At 39.3% G+C, this 21519-nt stretch overlaps 1 protein-coding gene across 1 annotated transcript in view; it reads left to right on the top strand.

Moving 5' to 3' along the window:
• The window catches only part of TNNI3K (TNNI3 interacting kinase), a 217574-nt gene that overhangs the window by 75991 nt on the left and 120064 nt on the right, over window positions 1-21519 (top strand). Inside the window, exons 13-17 of the mRNA XM_070941265.1 lie at window positions 1655-1711; window positions 10636-10728; window positions 10806-10863; window positions 10985-11179; window positions 14170-14274. Of these exons, the coding sequence (XP_070797366.1) occupies window positions 1655-1711; window positions 10636-10728; window positions 10806-10863; window positions 10985-11179; window positions 14170-14274 (508 nt within the window). The remainder of the gene's footprint in view (window positions 1-1654; window positions 1712-10635; window positions 10729-10805; window positions 10864-10984; window positions 11180-14169; window positions 14275-21519) is intronic.

Raw genomic sequence — 21519 nt, 5'->3', positions numbered from 1 at the left:
TTGTTTCTCTATCGATAAAGTTTAGAACTTCAAAGAGATTCCTAATGTTCTCCTTGAAATGGATGGATATATGTTCAAGATCATATTGTGGAACTTGACTGGCTGTCTTTATCTTCTTTAGCTTAATTTGGGGATTGCACATGAGCAGTTCATGGTCTGTTCCACAGTCAACACCTGCCCAGGTCTTTGATGTTATAATTGAACTCCTCCAGATCCTTTTAGTACTAATATAGCCAATGTGATTTCTATACACTCCATGTAGTGATGTCCATATATAAAGCTGTCATTTTGGTTGTTTGAAGATAATGTTAGCTTTAAAGGGACATTGGAGAAGCTGAAATTGATTAGTCAATTGCCTGATTCATTTTTAATTCTCAAGCCATGCAGTCCAACTATATTTTCTCTTTCATGTTTCCAACACTGGCATTCTTGTTTCCGATCACAAACAGCATAAGAGTGATTAGAATTCAGATGTAAACATTTTTCTTTGGTTTCAAGTATCTATTTTCTGATTTATTTATTTTTTAAAAAAATTCTTTCTGACCAAGCAGATTTCTACATACACGGTATGAAGAAATTTACTGGTTTAAGCTGTATGAAAGGCTTTATAACTTCAGCACAAAATATCAACAAGGAAATCTTTCCTTAAAGCAAATTAATTTCCATTATACCAAGCTCAAATTATAAACTTTACTAAGAAAATAGCTAATGCAGGAACCATACTGAATTCAGTCTTAATTCTGAATTAATCAGTGGTTCGTTTTAAATTTGATTTTAATAGAGCCAAGTGTAGTATAGGGAAAATTAGCCAGTGAATGTCCTCGACAATCTCTGAATCCATTAGATAGATAGGTAAATCTGTCTTGTAAGTAATGATTATAAGCAATAAGTGTGGTTTATAAAATCCTACTTTAAAAATAGGTGCTCTGTTGTGTCTAGGAATGTCAGGCCCTTTCTTATAAACCAATTAATGAAATACCATCCAGAAAAATTACTGTTTTTCCTCACATTTGAAAGTGATTGTAATCTTGAAATCTCTCAGAGATTTCTTTTGCAGAACTCAGAGTGAGGGAGCTGTTCAAGGCATATAATACTTTTCTCCTATTGATGCTGTCTAGAAGATTTCTTTTCCCTGGTGCAATACATCAAATAATTCAAGCAAATAGATTGGAATGCCTTTCTTCTTCAAACTACACATGATTATTTCTTGGGATCATCTACTTTTTATTAAAATTAATAAAAACTTAAAGAGTACTATCAATTTTTTTTCAGTACCGTACCTGGTGTTTGTTGTGTAAAATGGCTAAAAGTAGCCCTTGGTATCTTGTTAATGGATCATCTGTATTATCTAAATCTCATTAAAACCCAATCTTCTAACCCAATTGTCTAAGGTATAAATTGGGGTTCATTTAGCGAATCTCAAAATATTTATATGTAACATCAACATGAACATAGCACTAAAAGTTGTTTTAGTAGAACATTCTAAATCTTTGGGTTGCATATATCTTTCCATTTTTTTGACTGACATCACCATTTCTTTTCAAAGCATGAATAAATAATGAGTAGGATTTAATTTGTTAAAAGAAAATTATTCAAAATATTATACATGTTTTATAAAGACTTGTAAGGTTTATTTTCTTTTTTAAAATTTCAGATGGGTCATACGTGTCAGTTCCTTCTCCTCTAGGGAAGATTAAAAGTATGACTAAAGGTATGTTGATTACTAAGAATTTTATTTTTAATATCTTACCAAAAAATACTTTTATTGTAGGTAGGTAAATTTTTGAGAAACTGGCTTATTAATCTTTATAGCTTTTTTTCTCATGCTGAAGTTTTATTAAGGCTGAGGTAGGTTAGATTCATCTTCTCAACATATCCACAGGCACACTTAAATCAGTGAGAGAATTTCTGAGCCTTTTTATCTTGGATGGGATACTATCTACACAATCTGTTCCTCAAGTGAGGCTTGCCAGCTTTTTCATTCAAATCTTCCCTGTATTTGAGAGCTTGCAAGAAATTTAACAGGCAGAGTCTTGGCTATAGCTCCATACTAGGGGGAAAAATACAGCTGCCATTTTTTTCTACAATTTTCCCCCCTGTAAGAAAGCTATTAAGAAACAAAAAGGCTATCAGAAATAAGCCAGGAAACCTAAGCACTAAAGCTCAACGATATTGAAAATTGGTAACACCAGAGATGAGGCCAAAATGGAAAATGTATTTTATTTCAAACCTATAGTAAAACAGTACAACCCAGGAGTTTTGTTGAATTTGAGTTTGCCAAGGTTTGATGGGGAAAAAACTCAGATTTGGCTGTTCTGTGTTGTGTTGACACAAAACTTCAAACAATTTTAAGAAATAGTGAAGACTCAAAACTATCTTGGAAAGCAAAAATTTGGATGTGTTGTGGCCCCGCCCTCTGAGCCTGTCCCATCGGAGGAAGAAAGCTCCGAGCATGAGGAAGAGGAGTCAGCCAGGCCTCCCTCTCCAGGCCCCTCCCCTCTGGCATTGTCTCAAGTGCCGGCCGAGGGAGAGGAGACAGCTGATTCGAGTCAAAGTGATAATGACACATCATTCCTGGACGCACGCCTCCGAAGGCGTGATAAACGTTTGCAGCAGCTTGGGAGGCGTGCTAGGGATTAGAACTGAGTCACTGGACCACACCCCAGAGACCACACCCCAGAGACTATATAATAGAGAGTGGTAGTCAAGGATCTTTTGTGACGAACAAAGCAAAACCTTGGACAGTCACTAAAGCCTCGTCCGGAACTGCTGGGAGGAATATTATTTCTGTTTGGACTTTCTTGAACGTTCGTATCTTATCTGTCTGTTTGTGAAAATAAAGTAACTTGGCAGACGGTGTGTCTATCGCTGCCAAGTCGGAGATAAGAACTGGGTGCGTTCCAAAGTGTTTCCTTAACCCTCGACTGGCTGTGTGTGTGTGTGTGGGGACGGGGACAGATCAGGATGCTTGCTACCTAGCAGCAAAGAGATTCCCAAAATAGCATGCTTGGCATCATGTTTGTGGCTCAGATAGGGTAAATAGCCTGTCTGCTTTGAATTCAGGATATAAGTAGCGTCAAGGAATTGTGCAGCAGGGGTCCAAATGAAGTCATAGATGCTGACACGTACTTGTACTTTTATATAAATAATTTCACATCTATATATACACCAAACAGTCAGGCACATCGCTACATCATGAGGCAAATCACCAGATATCACAGAACAGAAAACAAGCACATAGAAGTAAAAGGCGGAGAAAAAGGAAGCCCAGTAACCAATCATAACATAGATTACTTCATGCAGGAGCCAGCACTCCCCAACCAATCAAACGACCACTATGTGTTCTGGCCCATTATCCTCTTCACTTTTCTAACTATTAAATATCTTAACAGGTGGTCCTCGACTTATGATCACAATTGGGACTCAAAAATTTATTGTTCAGTGGTGTGTGCTATTACGTGCATTACATAGCCATACCTGATTTTATTACCTTTTTTGCCAAGTCATTAAGCATGACATTATGTGATCACAATTTGCAGCTTTCCCTGCCAACTTCCCCATTGCTTTGCTTCTTGGAAGCCAGCTGGGAAGGTCACAAATGATGATGATGTTAACTCTGGGACTGTGCAACTATTGTAAATGTGAGGTGGTTGCCAACACCCACATCACAATCACATGACCCGTGGGGATGCTGTGACAGTTTTAAATGTGAGGACCAATTGTAAGTCCCTTTTTAGCACATCAGAACATTGAACAGTCACTAAGTGAATGGTTTTAAGTTGAGAACTACCTGTAGCTTAATGTGCCTTAATTGAACTCTGTGTTTTTGATCTCTCATACAAGATGCAATCCTTTCAGATCAAGAAACTGTTCCAGAGCTGATCCTGGCAAAAAGTATTACAGTCCAGTAGTTATTTTTTTTAAAACATATGATCTTGAAGTTGTTTTAGCAATGACCCTTTAATAAAACTATCCTTACCCTTAAATCCTCATGTTCCATTCAACCCTTACATCTTCCAGTGGACTTTCTTTTCAAATCTGCCCAGGTTGAATGAAACATTGTACCTTCCTTTCCTTTCCTTTCCTTTCCTTTCCTTTCCTTTCCTTTCCTTTCCTTTCCTTTCCTTTCCTTTCCTTTCCTTTCCTTTCCTTTCCTTTCCTTCCCTTCCCTTCCCTTCCCTTCCCTTCCCTTCCCTTCCCTATCCTATCCTATCCTATCCTATCCTATCCTATCCTATCCTATCCTATCCTATCCTATCCTATCCTATCCTATCACTCTTCCCTCTCCTTCCTTGTTTATTCTCTCTCTCTCCCTCCCTCCCTTCCCCCCCTCTCTCCCTCTCTGTCTGTCTCTGTCTGTGTTTCTGTCTCTATCTCTCTTTCTCTATCCATTGCTATATCACTTCTATGAAGCTGAATTATCAGTAAGGAGTGAAATAGCAATCTGTTCCCTGTGTCACAAAGGGAAAAAAGAGGGGGGAAAGAGTTGATAATATTGGAAGGAAGACTGAAAGCGTCCATGTGTGTAAATACCTGGAAAGGAGAGGCAAAGCAAGGGGAATAGTGAGGAGGAACAATCTCTCAAGGGAAAAGGCAGGCATTGGTGCTCCAGCCTACAGGGGAGTTGAGTCGATCAGTGAGACTTCCCTTCCTTTGCATGGATGGGAAGGCGAGAAGCAGAGGAATGGCCAATCAGCTCTTGGGCTCTGTTGCCAACTGACTCAATCCAGGCTGAGATTTCTGAAGTTGGCTTAAGAAACAGATGGGAGCAGTGTGGCAGAAAAGCAGCTTAGGCAGCAGTGCAGAATTGCCAAAAGTCCTTCGTTTAGTTTTAAGGTTGGAACCAAAGCTAATTTTCAGAAAGAGTTTCAATTAACACCAAAGCCTTTATATGCAGCAGTTAGAAACAACAGCATTCCAGGAACAATGGTTGATTTCTCGTTTGCCGTGGAAGCAGTCAATTGACCCTCTTTCTTGCTTCATCTTGTTACCCAGACAATATAATGTGCATACACAACAATAGTCATTTTTTCTGGCTACAATCAGTCCAATTCTCAAGATTGGTATACCCCAAACAATTGCTCTAAACAGCTTTTTATGACAATTAGCTCTGCACAGATGGAAAGGGCGAGAAGCAGGGGAATGATCAATCAGGTCTTCCGGTAGGCATCCTTCAGACTAAGCACAGCCAGAGAAGCGCTATTTAAATAGACATTTGACCCTTAGAATAGTTATAATATTGAGGCACCTATGGAATACTTCTTTTGGGACAGAGGATAACAAGGCTTATGTCATATTGTTTGTTTTCTTTGTGACTTTTCAGTATCCCACCCCAAGTCTTTCTTGATCAGGGCAGGGAAAAAATATTATTAAATGGATAAACAAACTGGAGCGGAACGTTAAGAGAGAAACTCTAAAGGCATTTTAAAAAAAAGCAGAAAAGGAAAGGTCTCTGTTAAATGCATGTGAATGGGTATCTAACATTGTTAGCAGTACTACCACACAGACACAGACACACAAAATAATTAGAAGAATTGATTTCTTATTTCTTCAAATAAGAAAACAGGGCTTATGGAAGGGGCAGTGGATTTTTAGGAGATGAGAATGCTCTTTTACATTAGTAGGAGGCTTTGAAAAGCAAGAAAGTGAAGACATGGGTAAAACATCTTTCATCCCCTCTCTGTCTAATTAAACTATCACCCGCTCCATTAAATAAAATAAACATTTAAATTTAAACAGAATAGACTACCTATGAGGGTTAGGAATGGAACATAATGTGCTGGGATGGTCTTCCTTTCTCTGTGGAAAGTTCCAACTGGTGTTAATGGTGGAGAGATTTAGCCCAACCCTCTGATGTGCGGAGTATCACAGAGATTATTGCGCTGCCACACCCTCACCCCATAATTTAACATAACATGAAAGTACTTGGTAGGATCACCTTTTGGGTTGGAGTAAGGTATCATCAGTCTGCAGTGTTCTGGCCCATTGGCTGCCAGCAGAGCTACAGCAGACGAGGAGGTTGAGGGGGAGCTTGGGCCAGCTTCGGAGCCTTTGGAAAGCTTTGATGAGGAAACAGAAACAGAGGCAGATGCAGAGCCAGGGCAGTCTGTCCACCCCCAGCTGGAGAGGCAGCTGTCTTTGGGGCCTGAACTGAGTGAGAGGGAGGAATTGATGGGGCCCATCCCAGATGCGCATATGTGTAGAGAGGAGAGGAGAGTAACGGAAGGCAATAAGCAGGCTCTCAGGGAAAAGAAGACGCTAGCCAACCCCTCCCTGACTGGGAAATAAATAGTAGGGGTTTGGGAGTGGCCTGTTGTTGCAGACAACCATTCGTTTTCCAGTTTACATCAATCAAGTCAGATTCCTTTGCCAGAATCAGGTTTGTCAGGACTAATTGCTCTGTATTTGAGGTGCCAACTGAGTCTCCCTGCTGGGAAATAACAGGGAGTGAATTTGTCTCAGCCGGTGTGAACAGGGACTGTTCTTGCTTGGCTTAATCATTGAAAGGACTTTTTATCTTGAGTTCTCATGTGAACAGAGACTGTTCTTGCCCAGCTTCAGAAAGGGAAAAGACTTTCATTTGTGACTAATTTATTTTATTTATTTTTATTTTATTTTAATTTGATTTATATGCCGCCCTTCTCCAAAGACTCAGGGCGGCTTACAATGTGCTCAGCAATAGCCTTCATCCTTTTGTATATTTATACAAAGTCAGCTTATTGCCCCCACAAACTGGGTCCTCATTTCACCTACCTTAGAAAGGATGGAAGGCTGAGTCAACCTTGAGCCTTGGCGAGATTCGAACCCTGCAGTAATTGCAGGCAGCTGGTCTTAAGCAGCTTAATAACAGGGTGCCTTAAACCCTTGTACTACCAAGGCTCCTTAATTACTTTTGGTTTTGTTTATCCAACGTGAACAAAGACTGTCCCTGCCCTGTTTTAAAATATAGAGTTTGATTTACTCATGAGTAAGCAGTTTCTCATTACTTGTGAAGGCTGGGTATGAACATGCAGATGGTTACTTAGCTGTATATCTTGACCCAAGTCAACTACCTGATCCTTTGAGCTGTTTGTGCCCAATGGTGGGCTGCTGCCGGTTCGGACCAGTTCAGCCAAACAGGTAGTTCTGACGATCAGCTGCCCCCCCACCCCCGCCCTATCCTGTCCTATATTTTCGTCTTTCTGGCTCAGCTGATTCGCGCAGCGCAGCTGATTTTCGCTCCTCCGCTGTTCTACTTATCGGGGCTGCCTTAGAAGATAAGCAGCTGAGCTTCAAATGGCTGTATTTTGAACGTGTGCAAACCTGCATGTGTGCACAAAACCCGCACTCACTGAACTGGTTGTTAAACTGATTGCAGCCCACCACTGGTTGTGCCCATTCCTGAATCCAGAGCACCTCCAGGCAATCACTCATGTCCTGGCCACCTTGTATATGTACTACTGAAATACACCCATGTGACTCTTTGATTTATAAGATAGTTTCCAGGTGCAATGCAAGGTGCCGGTTATCACCTATAAACCTTTCGTGGCATAGGTCTGCTTATCTGAGGAACTTTCTATCTTCAATAAATTCTGCCCTTTTCTTTGGTCAGACACAATTGGCATGCTGTGGTCAAACAATCCTTTCTGATGGCATCCAGGAAGTGGGCTTCTCTGTCACTGTGCCTGCTCTCTAGAACAACATTATCCCAAAGATATTGATGCCTTCTGCCCTGCCTTCATTCTAAATGTCATTAAAAACATGGCTTTTTCCCCCAGGCATATCATAGGATTTTCTCTACTGAGTTGAATGTTCATCTGTTCTAGACATCTTATATGTCTTTTCTGTTCCTTTGGTGGTTTTGGAGTTTTTTTTTTTGTATTGTTGTTGTTTGTAGTGTTGCAAGCCACCCAGATTTGTCTCGAGTTAAGTGGCCTAATAAACAAATATTAGCTCATAACTCATTCTTCAGTTTCTCTTCAATGGCAGTTAGATCCTGAATGGTTCTCTGACTGTGACAATTGTTCTTTAAATTCCTGCTGATTCACTCGAAAACTGCCCCCAGATCCCACTTAAAGGCTAAACCAATAACCCCAGAGTTATGATAGTCTTTTCTGCTGCACCAGTCCAGGCTGGAGAATTCAGAAGATAACAGCCCAATTATAAGAGGCAAGAGAACAACAATTACATCACCTAAAACAGAACAAAATACTTAACATTCTTTATATGCAAATCAATCATACTTTGGTCTAAACTCAAAAGAAAATACCACCATCAAAACAGGTGTGTTTTTTTTCTGTATATGACTCACTTGAAACAGCTATATTTAAAACCATTTTGCACACCTATAGATAAGATTTTCTTGCCTAATTCAATTCCTGGACTAATTTCAGTAAGAGAGAGGAAAATGTAGACGAGGCAAATCATAATATGGAGTGATATGGAATATATAAGACTGTCAAAGCAAATTGTAAAGTCTGCTTTATGATAGACTATACTTAGCAGCTAATGTTTAAGAGTATTGTGTACTGTGCAATGAGCAGGGTTTAACATAGCTCCTTAACAGCCACTACTTATACAACATTTCCACTATGTCCAAGTTAATTGTGAAGCTTCATGCTCACATGCCATTATCAATCCTGGACAGAAGATTAACTGAAGTTCTCCTGCTGAGCTAAAGGAATGAGTGTCAAAAGAGAACTTTTCAAATGAACAGAGACAGTTCTCCATTGGCAGGAAATTCTGTTTCTCCCATCCCTTGACTTCTCATGCTCCTTTCCTATACAGGTAGTCCTCGACTTACGACCACAATTGACCCCAAAATTTCTGACATTAAGTGAAACATTTGTGGAGTGAGTTTTGTCCCATTTTATGATGTTTCTTGCCTCAGTTATTAAGTGAATCACTGCAGTTGATAAGTTAGTAACTCGGTTGTTAAGTGAATCTGGCTTCCCCGTTGATTTGCTTGTCAGAAGGTCGCAAAAGGGGATCACATGACTGTGGCACAGGAATGGTCATAACTATGAACCAGTTGCCAAGCATCTGAATTTTGATCACACGATCATGGGGATGCTGCAAAGGTTGTAACAATGAAAAACAGTTGTAAGTCACTTTTTTCAATGCTGTTGTAACTTTGAACAGTCACTAAATGAACTGTTGTTGTCAAGGACTACCTGTACTACAGATCACATGACTTAGTGCCACACCACCATCTCTCTGCTCTTTTTAAGATGAGAGGAGTAATGACTTTATTTTTGTTATATTGGTGCAATAGAATAGAGGGGACTCAGGATGACACAGGCTTGTGACTCAAGCTGGTGTAGATTTTTGTGTTTTGTGCATTGTCAGGTGGAGGAAGCAGTTGTCAGCTATGCCATGGAACTCAAAATGACCTCATCACAAACTATTGTCATTGGGACATTCCCAGGCCTCTTTGTAGGGACACTGGGGAAGACATGCCATGTGGAAATACCTTAAAAACAGTGGTGGGTTTCAAAAATTTTTACTACCAGTTCTGTGGGTGTGGCTTGGTGGGCATGGCATGGCTTGGTGGGCATGGCTTGGTAGGCGTGACAGGGAAAGGATACTGTAAAATCTCCATTCCCTCCCTAATCCAGGGTAAAGTTATTGCAAAATCCCCATTTCCTCCCAATCAGACTGGGATTTGGGAGGCAGAGAATAGATGGGGGCGGGGCCAGTCAGAATTTTTACTACCGGTTCTCCGAACTACTCAAAATTTCTGCTACCGGTTCTCTAGAACTGGTTAGAACCTGCTGAAACTCACCTCAGCTTAAAAAGCAGTCTCAGTGATTTGGATGGTTGGAAGTTTGGCTTAAATTCAGTAAGAATTGTAATTGAGAAAAGCTGTACATAGAGCATAAAGTATTCACTGACATTATTGCAATACCTCCTATGTCACTAGGACATCATTCTTACTGAGATTTGTTTTTTATATATTCCAAAATTAGTATTGATAATAACATAAGTTTCATTTGATTTAGTTTGTGCCTTCATTTTAAAAGAATCTTTAAAATTATGTCTGTAAAGCTAAAACAAGTCAATCATTCTCTTGATTCGTGTCCTTTCTTAATTTTCTTTCCAAATAAAAGCTCTGAGTTCTGTAAGAGTTTTATTCTGCCCATCTGATCAAGAGACATATTCAAATGTTTCTTTGAGAAATGTTTGGGTGGACCTCTTATAGCAGAGCACATGGAATAATAAGTTAATCTACAAATTAAGTTGTGTATCAAATCCAATTCCAGGAGTCACTCAACAGTAGATCGCAATGGCAATAGAAATAGCTTCATAAGCTTCTGTTAGACAGACAAGGAACTAATTCCTTGTATAAAGGATTTTCTGCAGCCATTACATGATGCAGATAGAGTATGCATACGAACTGGAGCACTGTTCTTTTAGTGATAAGCTTCTAAACCCAAAAAGCTCTAAGACGGATAGGATGTTGAAAATTTGTTTATTATGTGAACTCTTTGTAAAATACTAAAACAAAGAGGAGCTGAGATACTAGCTAACCAATATATAATTTAAAAGATGGCAATTTATTTATTTGTTTCATAGTGTGAAAATTTGTTTTGTAGGATGTAATTTATTTATTTGCTGCTAAATTCAAGGCTTTTAGTACACATTTTTGCTTTACAGAAAAGGCAGATGTTCTCCTACTTCGTGCTGGTTTGCCATCCCATTTTCACCTCCAGCTCTCAGAAATAGAGTTCCATGAAATTATTGGCTCAGGTAAAAGCAAGTGGAAAATATGCTCATTTTAGCATACGCACACATATACTTATCGGTATGTTCTTAATTTGTTGCAGGATCATTTGGAAAGGTGTACAAAGGAAGGTGCAGAAATAAAATAGTTGCAATCAAACGGTAACATTAATAGTATCTTCTATTCAGTTATTTTATTAATTAATTATGATTTTAAATTTGCACCCTTAAAGCTATTATATATATATACATAAAAATATATATTCTTTTTTTTCTTTATCAGTTACCGAGCCAATACCTATTGCTCTAAATCAGATGTCGATATGTTTTGCCGTGAAGTTTCCATTCTGTGCCGACTCAATCATCCTTGTGTTATTCAATTTGTTGGTGCTTGCTTGGACGATCCAAGTCAGTTTGCCATAGTCACTCAATATATATCTGGAGGATCTCTCTTTTCACTGTTGCATGAGCAAAAAAGGTAAATTGACCTATCACAACCATATTAATTTAAGGCAGAGTGGATTGGCCAGAGGTGAGCACTCAAGGAGAGCTTCTTGCATGGGTTCCATGAATTTGCCCAAAGCCCACAATGACCCTATCTATAGTTAGCTGTACACTGAGATCCTTAGTGATCCAGTGGAAAAGGAAAGAAGAAGAAAATTGATGAGGCAATGGAGAAAGGTCTGCAGAAGGAGGAGAAAAGAGGTGATAAGTTACACTGGTATGAAAAAAGTGAGAGTAAAGTAAAATGTACAATGCAAAAATATACACAGAACTAGTAGCTTGGAAAGTAAAGTAAATTAAGAGCATGAGGAGGTTGCATGTTACAACAGAGAGCTGTAAAACAGACAGGCTGACATTCTTTAGAAGCAGCGACACTGTCAAGCAGGGTTCAGGCTTCAAACCTGAGGTATGGTTTCAAGTTGCCTCAAAATGATTACCGTAACCTAAGAATTCCTGGTGATCATATCTTTCTGATTCCAAGAATATTTATAGAGATGAAATATATACCTTACTTATATATTCTTCCAAGACAAGTCAAGGTGCACAAAAGCAGTTGCCTGTTACTAAAGATCCAGTGAACAGGTTTAATAAACCGTAGTGATCATTCGCCTGATCTAGAATTTTTCTTTTTCCTTTAGTCACAGATTATTTTCTGCACTTTTCCATGGGAAGGCTATGACAATTAGTTTTGGGAAAAAATATTGAGTAGTTTTCTCAACTATATTGACCCAAATTCCTCAATGGAGATAACCAGTTGGAAAAATAGTCCATGCCTAAATTTCATTCTGGCAGGTGTTGGTTCAGGAGACTTCTTGGCATAAATCAACTCACTTTCTACAGACATAATTATAAATATGAGATATTGATACAAGCATCCAATCCTTATCACAACATTAATATGATGTCAGAATCAGAGAGTTGGAAGAGACCTTGGAGCTCTTCTAGTCCAATCTCCTGCTCAAGCAGGAAACCCTATACCCGTGATGGTAAACTTATGTTACGTGTGCCGCAGGTGGCATGCGTAGGTGGGCATGTGAGCTCAGCTCTGGCATGCATGCATGCACTGGCCAGCTGATTTTCGGGCCTTCAGGACCCACCAGAAGTAGGGAAACAGGCTGTTTTCCGGAGGGCCTCGGGGGTGGTAGGTCTCGGGGGGGGATGTTTTTCTCTCTCCCCAGGCTCTAGAGCCTTTCTAGGAGTCTGGGGAGGGCGAGTCCGTGGTGAGTCTGGGGCAAGTCTGGGGTGGGACCGGAAGTTGGCAAATGGGCCATTTCCAGCCTCTTGAGGGCCTCCGGGGAGGGTGAGGAAGGCCATTTTCACCCTCCCCAGACTCCTAGAAAAGCTCTGGAGCCTGGGGACAGCAAAATATAGGCCTTCTGATCCCACCAGAAGTTGGCAAATGGGCCATTTCCGGTCTCTGGAGGGCCTCCGGGGGGGAGGCCATTTTTGTCCTTCCCAGACTCCTAAAATGGCTCTGGAGCCTGGTGAGAGAGAAAAACGGCCCTATTGGGCCATCACGTACCAGGAGCAAGGGGAGCGGGGGGGGGGGGTTCACACGTGCATGCATGGGGGCAGAGTGCATAGAATTATGGATGTGCACCCCCCCTGCTTCTGGCATGCAATGGCAAAAAGGTTAGCCATCACTGCCTATACAGTTTCAGACAAATGGTTGTCCAATCTCTTCTTAAAAACCTCCAGCCTTGGAGTATCCACAACTTCTGAAGGCAAGTCATTCCACTTATTAATTGTTCTTCAGAATTTTTTTCCTTAATCACGATGTCCATCTTGACATCATGATACAAGCTCCATTTCCTTTTATTTGTGTTGCAATATTGCATGAAAATGTTTTGTCTCTTGCTCTCCTAGGGATTGCTATGCATGTTGAAATTTCACATAATGCCATTACCATCATTATTATCCATAGGCCACATTCTCCATATGCGTGCCTGGTTGAGTTGATTTATTCATTATGTTTCAAGGCTTCATACTGGAGATTTTTTTTAAAATCTAAAAAAGAAAATCCTAAATAAACAAATGAACAAATAAGCAAACATCTCCTTTCCTGATTTGATCAGTTTCTCCATTCCAGGGTTTAAATATAATTGGTTACAAATACACCAACAGTATTTTGAAAATATAACTGAAAGCAGTCAGCAAAAGTTATTTATGATTCTTATGTAGGAAACAGTAGCTGCAGCATAAAGAATCTTAAGCAAATGTGTTTCTACATTTGCCCATCTATTCTCTCCATATTGATTAATAGATATGTTTGCCGTCTGATTTTGCTCTCTGTCTCGGAAACATTACAATTTGCAATATACTGATAAATACAGGAAAGGATTATGCATAACGATTGGGTTTAGGCTTCCTCCATGAAAATAACAAATCTATTCCTTTTACGCCTGCCTCAGGGGAGCTTCCATTTACCATGAGATTAGTAAGGCATGAGCATAAATTCCAGGAACAACATGAATTGTAACAAGGAGGAAGGTGGGCAAATAATGAGATCCTGATATCATTTCACAAATGATGCTACTTACATCCTTGCATCAAACATTATGCCTTGACTGGCACAAATTGCATAATTGCATCCTTTTAACAATACACCTGTTGTCATTTTGACATCCTAGTAGTAATGAATGTTCACGCTCATCATGAGATATGTTCTATCTTGTCTTTTCCACCATGTTTTTCTAAAGATTATTGGACTATCAAATCTATTATTGGAAGATATTAGAAGAGATAGAATAGTAGGTAAATGAATAACTTATCTAAGTTCTAATTAAGAACAAACCTATTGCAAATTAGAGATAATTTCTCATTTTAAATTGCTTGGAGAGACAAATTGATTTGCTTATGACAAATACTAGTTATCAATTTAGTTACTAATCAGGAGGTCTGACAAATTCATTTCACCTGTCTCTAATTTGATGAAGGCAAGTCTTTCTTTTCCCTTCATTGCAGAAACCTCGACTTGCAGTCAAAATTAATCATTGCAGTAGATGTTGCTAAAGGTATGGAGTATCTTCACAATCTTACCCAGCCAATTATACATCGTGACTTAAACAGGTACATTGCCATTGATGATGCTGAAATCATTAACCACAATTCTGAAATATATGTATGTATGATGGTAATATCTTCAACAGTCAAATGCTGAAGCTTTCATCTGAAGATCATAACTGATCCTATAATGCTTTCAAAACTGACCAATGTTGTGCTCAGAAAAAGGACAATTTAATAACAGTGGCCTGAACAGACTTAAGGAATACCTGAAAATGCACATTCAGGTGAAGTTAAAAATGTCAAGCGCCAGGGGAATCAGGAGATTCAGGTAGTTCAAATGAGTATAAAGATTTACTGCAAACTTAAGCTTTTTACAAAAATCTGAACTACTAACAGTCAAGGAAAATGAGCAGGAATAAGAAAGCATTCAAGGTGACTGGACTTAGACCTCTTGCAGGTGTGCATGGATTCATGACTAATGACATGTTTGACCCCCACCCCTCAGACTCAGCCTGGTCAACTCCTACAAAAAAATGGGGAATACCAACCCTTCATATTCTAATTTTCCCTTAAAATGAAATAAAGATCATAGCTCTGGCATTTTTTTGGTGAATATGTCAGTTCTAAGAATTCCAAAAAGAAGAATTGAACATTATGTAATCCATAGTCCTATAGTCCCATGGACAACATCCACAGGATTGATTATTTCCATTCCCTATGATATTAAACTTTGGCTTAGCATCGTTAGAAAAAAATCGAACATGGCATCCTCTTTTTCCACCACTCTTTATGATTATTTGTATCAAAGGTTGAAAGAAGTGTAGTGACTTGAGTAGCACTGAGGCGACCAACAAACTGGTTTTATTGTATTCTCTCTCATCCCGCACAAGAGAAACTCTTTAGAAATGGAAAAGAGTAAAAATATACTTAGGTATCTCTCCTCAGCTCTGCCCTGTTGGCCTTCAGGGCATTTGGTCAGAGTAATAGTTCTGCCTAACTGTATTTTGTTTCATAGTCATAGGAGAAACCAGAAGGGAGAAAATGTGGTATAAATAGTCTGTTGCCATTCTCACTACTTGTCTCTGAGTGCAGGTAGCTAGGAACAGAAGGCAGGCAGAGCAATAGAAACCAACAACTTGTAGGAAGAATGTATAAAGGTTGGAAGAAAAAAAATTAAATCTGTTTATCTCCTATTGAGATGTAACTCACTCAGCATCGGGAGATAATTGATCCCTTTAAACTTCTTGAAGCAGACCAAGCCTCTCCCTTAGCCTTTGATGGAGAAGTCTTATGCTTGTTGTTTAATAGTTTTAGAAATACTTTTGATGTCTCTTATCCTTTCTTGATGGCAGGCTCTGCCAATTATATCGGGGGAGATGAAGTAGCCCACTGACTTGGAAGTAATCTTCCCTAGCTCATTTCTTAAAACCGCCTGCAACTTTTGAGTTTCATTGTAATAATTAATTCCTAATTTGAAAGACATCAACTGTCTCTCATGCTTGAGATAATTTTGGAAGTAATTAATTCATCCATCCTGATTTATTAACTCAGTGGGAGCGCAGGTGATTATTATTAGAGCAGCCTACCAACCTGCTTTGTATTGCAGACATTTATTGAATCTGATATGTAAGGGAACCAAAATGTACTCTTTGCAAAGGAGCAAAAGTTTTGATTTTATGTTTTACTGATACTCTTTTTAAAATTTTAAAAATAACATTTTTCACTTTCAAAAAGTACATTTTTCCAAAATTAAAAATACTTTCCCCCCTTCAGGCCACCTCATCTTGAATTAACTAAGATCAAACAAACATAATTAAAAGAATAAAATGTTCTTCACAATCAAAGAGTTACTCATACTTGCAGAAGAAAGTTGATAAAACTAGAAATTCCCAGCGGTATCTGAGAAAATACAGGTAGTCCTCGACTTACAACAGTCTGCTTAGTGACTGTTCGAAGTTACAACTGCATTGGAAAAAAATTGACTTATGACCATTTTTCACACTTACGACCATTTTGGCAACCCCAGAGTCATGTGATTTACATTTGGATGCTTGACAACTAACTCACGTTTATGACAGTTGCAGTGTCCCCGGTGATCTTGTGATCACTTTCTGACAAGCAAAATCAATGCGGAAATCAGATTCACTTAACGACCACGATACTAATTTAACAACTGCAGTGATTCACTTAACAAATGTAGCAAGAAAAGTCGTAAAATGCAGCAAAACTCACTTAACAAATTTCTCACTTAGCAACATAAATCAATTGTGGCCCTAAATTGAGGATTACCTGTACTTTCCTGGATGGGATGGAATGGGGGAAATTGGAGATGAATAATTCATTCAGGAAGACATCCAAAACTTCAGGCTAGACTTTTCTGAACAAAGAACAGAGAAATTCACTTTTATAGCTACTCCTTAGATCACTCTTAGGTCTGCCATTATAAATAAACTAAATAGATCAGTTCTGACCTGCATTTTGTATTATATACACAAATGTATATATATTTTGTCAGGCATGTACAGGATTATTAGAACTGCCACCTTTGCTGTGACATTGGAAAAATTACTTTGTGTACATTTTTGTCTCATGTCTGGAGATGAACTCAGCGGAAGCTCCGTAAGAAAGCTCACGGTATTTTAAATTATGGCTACTATTTACATCTACTATTGATATTTGATATTAAGCTCGAAATTATATCGGCTTGCATATGGCTATGAGAAAGAATATTGCTTCGAACAAATTCACTGGTTGAGATAAATAATAAACAAAATGGTATTATAGGACCTTTTTTTTCCTTTCAACAACCTGTCATCTTTGACTATTAATCTGTAGCAAGCTCAAAGCTTTGCAATACGTTTAGCCGCATGGAAAGATTCCAGGGCTAGTAGCTCCTTTGTCAGGGAATGAAATGGGATTTATCTCTTGAAGCTTTGTGCAGAAACAGAAATGTCTTGCATTTCTAGGCTGTGTAGTAGTGGCAGTGGCTGACAATAGCTGTTCAGGTTCCTATATCCACAGAGTATTAAGAACGGTATAGTGTATTTCATTACATGTTAAGATCAATATGAGACTTCCATTCTGTTTTTAGCTTAAATCTGTTGTATGTATGCCAGCACTTCTCGCAAGATAGGAGAACAAAAATGGAAAGCCAGCTTTCTAGGGATATGATAAAAATAATCATCATGTCTGTATAATTGCATAGAAGACTGGATGCTGTCATGGTGTAGACTCAACTACACCCAACTAGACCTAGCAGGATAACTAACTTTTTTTTTTTACTTACAATGTGTTTAATGATTCCAAAATTTAGAACAAATTGCAAAATGAAAGATTACTTGGCACACAATTGCCTTCTTTTGCTATTGTGCCAGAATATAACTTCTTAATACTATTTATTTTTTTATTTAAGATATGATGAGAACAATGAGAAATAAACATATGCACACAATCCATGTAATTATACACAAAGTCACCCACATCTGTAGCATCCCTTAAGCCAGGGGTCTCCAACCTTGGCAACTTTAAGCCTGGAGGACTTCAACTCCCAGAATTCCCCAGCCAGCAAAGCAAAGCTGATTGGCCAAGTTGCCAAGGTTGGAGACCCCTGCCTTAAGCTGCGCGTGCTCTCTGGGTGGTGCTAATTGGATGTCAGCAATCAGATGCAACCATACTGGCCTCACAGCCATGACAAACAGAAGAGTGTCTATAATTAATACTGGTAAAAAAATATGCAGAGATGTGCCCTAGCCTCACTTAATATGTCTCTATCTTCTCTGCATTAAATCAAGCGGTCCATTACAAGCTCCTATTGATGTTCATATAAACACTCAGATAAAGCTATTAAATGCTAGCTATCCCATAATATATGCCAGTAGAAGCTTCCTGCAGTAATAGAGTAAGTTTCAATATATTGCAGTATAGTAGTGAGCACAATAATCATGGTTCTCCTACTCGTATTAGTGTGCTATACAGTATTATTGGGTCATATATTGATTCCTGCTAGCTTATTCAGATCCACCAAGAGAGCAACTTGCTGGTTTTTTTGTTTATTTTTAAAAAAATATTTAACTGCCAATTTTCATATGAAATCTGGGAGGCTAACAAATGTTTATTAAAAACAATTTAATAAAACCTTTACAAATCAAGCCAAAAACCAGAATAAAGTATTCAAGGCACCATATAGGATACCCAGCTACACAAATGGACCTGTTTGGGGCTTATTTAATATCCTGATCCAGGACCTGGAAGAAAAGTCAAGTCTTCACAGTCTTCTGGAAGGCCAGGAGGTTGAGGATCTCAGGGAGGAGGCTGTTTCACAGGAGCAGCATGGCACCATGCAGAGAAAACATGACTCTATATTCCTCAAGATAACTTTGTTTAATAGAGGAGCCTTGTGCACACCTGTGTGTCAAATCTAATGGGACAAGCAGAGATCTTTGGAGATATGTGGGCTGCAGGGCTTTGAAGACAATAACCAAAACCTTGAATATATCCAGAAGCATGTTGGAACCAAATGCCATTTGCGCGACAGCAGGGTAACTCAAATAAATTGGGCAAGTTTAAAACTGTAGATGTTACTGCATTCTGAGTTGGATAAAGCTTTCAAGTATTTTTGAGGACATCCCCATGTAGCGCACAATGCAGTAATCCAATTGGAGAGTGAACAGGATTCAAGGCAGGGGTGGGTTCTACTTACCTTTACTACTGGTTCACAACAAGATTGCGCGGGCGAGCGAAGCAAGCGCGTGCGCCTTGCTTCTGTGCATGCGCAGATCGCTGATGACATCCAGGGCGGTGGGTGAGGCCTCCCACCGATTTTACTACCGGTTCTTGGGAACCGGTCCGAACCGGGGGCAACCCCCCCCCCCCCGGTTGGGGTCTCCCTGTCTAGGACTTCATGGTCTCCCTGTCTAGGATTTGTGCAAAAGCCCCAGTAGACTGACACCTGCTTTTTGAAGACTCCAAAACTGTGCAGCACCTCTGTCTGGAGGAGTATTCTCCATTGAGAGTTAAAAGATTAAACATCTAGAGTAGCAGTCCCCAACCTATCTGGTTCTGGGGACTAGCAGTGGTAGTGTGGGGGGATGGTTTTGCGCACGCTGCTTTGCAAATGCAGTTTTGCGTGCTCATGCACTTGCCCGCCGCTTGCATGGCCCGGTACCAAGCCACAGCCCTGGACCCCTGATCTAGGGTACTCAAAACCCCAAAGACACTCAACCTTATAGCTTGTTTATCCCCATCCAGACCTTCATAATCTGCAGGAACTGACTAAGCACCTAGACAACATCACCTGTCCAGCCAAGGGTGAATTGGTATAATTCAATATTGTAAGCATACTGATATTTCACTCTGTGCTGATAGATCACCTCACCCATTGGTTTCATGTTAAACGTTCTTATATATTATAAAATATTTATGTTAAATAGGAGTGATGTAGAGTCAAGCCCAGACACACCCTACATAGAAGGAACCTAGAACTAGACTTCCCCCCCATACGGCACTGAATAAAACTAATCTCAGAGAAAGGAGGAATGCCACCACAAAACACTGCACTCCACAATTATCTGATGTGTGTGTGTGTGTGTAAATATTTGCATGTATAAATGCGGAAATTGTGTGTGTGTGTGTGTGTGTGTGTTTGTTCTCGTCTATAGAAATACTCTTCTTTTAAAGAAATGCTTAATAAATATGGGTATAATATTTAGAGGAATATTAATCGCAGTATTCTGAAACATACGAGCTGGACTTCAAATATAACTAATGGCTGGTGCAGTAGAGGAGGATAATGTCAGGAGACCCAAATCTGCATTCCCAAGAACAGCCTTTTGTAACTAATTATAGTTCATTAATCAAATAAAGTGGAAAACCTGTCATTAAGCTTTTGAATAACCATTTCTCAACAATTCATAACTAGACTTCCTGTACCTGACAGGCAGCGAAAATAAGAACTGTGTTAAGTATTTATTGTAGTATAAAAAATGCAGTGGATGCTACTTGCGAAGTCCTTACAAGACTTAAAGAGTGTGCCATTGCCTTTCAACTTGCCTGCAAGATTCTCAGATTTATTTAGCAAGAAACAGTAATGAATCGGACAATAATGACAGTGATGATTACTTTCTTGCTTTAATACTGACTCTTTTAAACTGAAATGTTCATGTGTGTGTTTTTTAAAAAAGTGTTGTCCTTATTACCGTACATCTCCAACAAAGTGCTGCTTTAGACAACTCTTGTCTATATAAATATAATAGAGTCCAATACATTATAAATATTATTTTTGTTCTATAAATTATTGCTCGTAATTCATATTCTTGCTGTAGAAATTAAGACACTCATTGTCTGGTCAACATTAAAGAACTTCTAATTCTTTAATCAAGTCATCTCTTAACATCTGCATACCAAATTGATTTATTGATCTATATACCACTAAAACTCTCATTGTCATGAGTGCAATAATTTTTGAACAAAGATACTTCAAATGGGCTAACTTACAGGATATGTCCAAAATCTGGAATCCATGATTCCCAAAGGAATGAAGTTTAGGGAAATTGTAGCTGCTTCAGTGCTATTGGCTGCTGCTTCACTGCTGGGCAGCTCTTGCTATGATGTGATCTTTGTGTTCAATGTTCCATGACAGTTTCCCAGCCAGTCTTGTAGTCCCTTGATTCCTCCCCCACATAGTTGCAAGGAATTGACTCATCGTCTGGCTCTTAAAGAAGCAATAACTTTTAAGGTACATGAAGAAAGACATGGATATTTTTATTGCTTTAAATGCACCTTCTAAGTACCCAGACATTCACATGTTCTTTGATCAGCAAGGCATATATAGCACTCTATCAGAGATGAAATCTACTTACCTTCCCAACAGGTTCAGAAGTGCACGTGCGTGCACGGACCCTCTGTGCATGTGCAAACCCTTCTGCACATGTGCAAAGGATAAAAACAAGGTTACTAAAAAATAGGAAGTAATGATGACTGGGCAGGTGGGCGGAGCCTTGCATCACCATTGCTATCGGTTCTCCCAACCATCGGCCACCATCGCTATCAGTTCGGCCAAACCAGGCCAAACCGGGAGCATTTCACCTCTGCACTCTATCCTCCTATATTTCTTCACAACAACCCATGAGGTAGGTTGGGCTGAAAGTCATCAATAAGGCTGCTATGACTGCAGATGGTGTAGAAACTGGATCTATCTGGTCTCAGACAAATACATGAACCACTGTACTTTAGTCTTTGCCCATCCTGCTTCATTTATTAATCACTCCCTACTTTGAAACTGGTTGAGGGCAAAAGAAGAATGGGATGACA

This window comes from Pituophis catenifer, unplaced genomic scaffold (genome assembly GCF_029215685.1).
Source record: "Pituophis catenifer annectens isolate HBS135680 unplaced genomic scaffold, rPitCat1.0.hap2 SCAF_3, whole genome shotgun sequence".
Taxonomy (NCBI): domain Eukaryota; kingdom Metazoa; phylum Chordata; class Lepidosauria; order Squamata; family Colubridae; genus Pituophis; species Pituophis catenifer.
This window is presented reverse-complemented; position numbering and strand designations above follow the sequence as displayed.